This window comes from Etheostoma spectabile, chromosome 10, assembly GCF_008692095.1.
Source record: "Etheostoma spectabile isolate EspeVRDwgs_2016 chromosome 10, UIUC_Espe_1.0, whole genome shotgun sequence".
NCBI classification, from domain to species: Eukaryota; Metazoa; Chordata; class Actinopteri; order Perciformes; family Percidae; genus Etheostoma; species Etheostoma spectabile.
Genome location: NC_045742.1, coordinates 30,526,789 through 30,529,749, shown reverse-complemented (window position 1 = coordinate 30,529,749; position 2,961 = coordinate 30,526,789). Strand labels below are relative to the sequence as shown.

At 44.1% G+C, this 2,961-nt stretch overlaps 1 protein-coding gene across 2 annotated transcripts in view; it reads right to left on the bottom strand.

Annotated features, from left to right (window-relative positions):
* zgc:154054 (Alpha-1,3-mannosyl-glycoprotein 4-beta-N-acetylglucosaminyltransferase B-like) overlaps positions 1 to 2,961 on the bottom strand; it is a 21,259-nt gene that overhangs the window by 16,466 nt on the left and 1,832 nt on the right. For both annotated transcript variants that reach the window (XM_032528378.1, XM_032528379.1), the window contains exons 2-4: positions 1,553 to 1,723; positions 966 to 1,103; positions 615 to 748 (exon numbers count right to left, since the gene is read on the bottom strand). In XM_032528378.1, coding sequence (XP_032384269.1) covers positions 615 to 748; positions 966 to 1,103; positions 1,553 to 1,723 — 443 coding nt within the window. The remainder of the gene's footprint in view (positions 1 to 614; positions 749 to 965; positions 1,104 to 1,552; positions 1,724 to 2,961) is intronic.

Here is a 2,961-nt window from a genome sequence, read left to right as displayed (position 1 = left end):
TGAAGAACACAAACAAGCTAACTTTTAAATGTGCCGGAACTATAGACCAATACAGCAACAGGCTTAAATGAACTGACAACATAAGTTATATTATTATATATACTTACAGTTCTCAAAGACACACACAATACATACGAGAACATATTAAGGTTGACTCAAGCGAACGGTGGTTACATACAGTAAACCCTGATTCTACGAATACGAGGATTTTGTCTACAGGCCAAATAAAATCATAACAACTATTACTCTGACTTTCTCTGACAAACTAACACATGACCATGTGATTGTTGTGGGATGTTTATCTCTGTGTTGGCTGAACAGCTGCTCTGCTAGAAAGCAGATAAACTTCTCTGTCATGCAGCGGGTGCCTGTTACCTCCCTCCTCCCTACCTTATTCTTCCTCCCTCTGTTTGTTTCCTCATTCTTTGAGTGCTTATCAAAGCAAAGCACATTAGCCTAGGCTATGTCACACTGAAAATCCTGGGGTGTGCCTTTTGGCTAAAGTGACTTAACGCGCAACATTCAAATATTGAAATAGAATAATCGTCCCAGTTGGTGTTAGTGTTAGAACAAATTGTGGAATTGAATGTAATTGGAGTGAATGTGTGTCTAACCTCGGCAACAAAGACAATTATGAGGAGATCTTGTTGCTGCAGAGTCGTCAGGCCATAGAGCAGAGAGCGCAGTGTGCTGACCAGGTAGCTCTGCTTCTCCCGCTTCACTGTAGGAATGCCCAGAACCAGGGACACTGACACACACACACACACACACACACACACCACACACACACACACACACCACACACACACACACACACACAACCACACACAAACACCACACACACACACACACACACACACACACACACACACACACACACACACACACACATTGAATAGAAGATGAAACAAGAAGAGTCAAAAGGCTTTCAGGCGATAACAAATGAGTGTATTAGTGCTCCATACCTCCACGGCGCCCCTGTCCCAGCACTACGTTGGGTAGGAGGCTGTCTGGATGTTGTCTAAGGTGGGGCATGTAGAGGTAAATGTTGGGCTGGAGGAAGGTCTGTTGGCCTGAATGGCCTACCTTCTGTCTTATTGTTTCTGTCCACAGGAGGGAAAAGAGAGGAGGTACTCAGTCAATGCAAAGGTTCCCACTCAACAGTCTAAAGTTACTATTAAACTGCCAGAAGGCAGTGTGTGTAGCTTGCTAGCTCAATGTTTGTAGTTGTTTACCGTAGCAAAGGGATTTTGAAAACAGCAACACACACAGAGAGAAGGGTAAGGGGTAACTCTAACTCTAACCCCGGGGCCCACTTAGAGATGAATCAGACCATGGCTGTGTAGTCATAATTTCACAGTAATTGCCTGATCAGAAGCAGTACTATGTACTAGAAGTGGCAGTAATATGTAATAGCAACAAGTTACTTGGTCAACCCTGTATGCATTGTTGTGTAAAAAGTATTGCACAGACCCAACCCAGTATACAACAGAAATGTCTCCTTTAGGTTTAACTGAAGTGCAAAACATCACATGCTAGCTAAGAACACCACCTGTGGGGATGCTGCTGTTGGTGGTGGTGGTGGTACTGATGGGATAGCTGATGTTGGCAGCTTTGGATGTGTTCCTCAGTTCTTCCAGGAGGCTGCTGAGATCTCTGCGGACCTGCCCTGCCAGACCCTCAGCCAGTAGCAGCCGCTGGTCCAGAGTCTGCATGGTGGAGCCTGGAGACAGAGAAGGAAGTAGCAGTCACAATGCTCCTTGTGTCTCAAAAGATGGCTCTCTGACTCTGTTCAGCATTAGTTTTATTTAATCAAACTCTGCTTTCACTAGTACTAGCAGTAGTATAATTGTATTGCTATAGTGTCTATAATTTAGGTAATTAGCATATGTTGATAGAGCTTAAATGTTGCCTTTTATGGTCTTAGAAGTTCCACACAGCTGTAATTACAAGTATCGGGTCACAGAAGTACAGATATCTTCTACGATCTTAAGAGACTTGATGGTCATTACAGTCATATGTATTGTCATATTGATGTGGTCACAATCACCCAGCCAACCTGCTGAACTGGAACCACCTGCTTTTTTTGGAAAAACCAGTAAAGAGAGCTGGGAGCTGAAAAAGAGGAGTGATACGTCATGTTAGTGCCACAAGCAGAACGAGCAGAATACCTGGCTGATCATACTGATCCCAACCTTTAGGTGCCTCAGGGAGTAAAGAGGGACAGAGAGCACACTGGCTAGACACATTTCAAACTGCAGGACAGGGGACACTGCTGCGGTGGTTAAAACCTCCCAGAACATCAGTGGACACACATACTGAGCATCAGTGGGAAGTGCCTGCGTAGAGTCCAAAGTATCGGATACCAAAAAAGAAGCAAATGGCCACCCAGCAACAGCCTGTTCACCCTGTTCACAGGAGTATCTGCTGTCATCCAACTAATCATCTTCCATTTAGCCTACATGAAAGGAGACTAACCCCTGTGTTGTAGAATGACTGAACCGTGTCCTTGTATGTTGGCCTAAGCCAGTATGCAAAGGTTGACAGTGGTTAGGGTTGTGTTACTCGTTCCCTCCGCTTCTTTAATGACAGTCCTCCATGGCAAGCAGATTCGAACACCGTCAGGTGGAGGTCTGTCACAGCAGATTCTAAAGATGTTATACATGATTTTCGGTGTGACCTTAACAAAGTCTGACCATTTTCCAAAGACTAATTGCGTTTTCATAATGTAGTAGTAGGCACTGTAGTTTGTTTGTTTTGGTCCAAATCAGTTGGTGAGTTACTAAATTTGGAGCGATTTGCCTTCACTCAGTTTGGTTTGATTTGGTTTCACACCTGGAAACATCCAAGCGTACAGAATTGATTCATTACAAAATCAGGCAAAAACGTCCAGCCCACTTATTGGTCGGATGTGTCTGGGGGCAGGAAGAAGAAAGTAAATACAGGAAGAAAGTAAATACA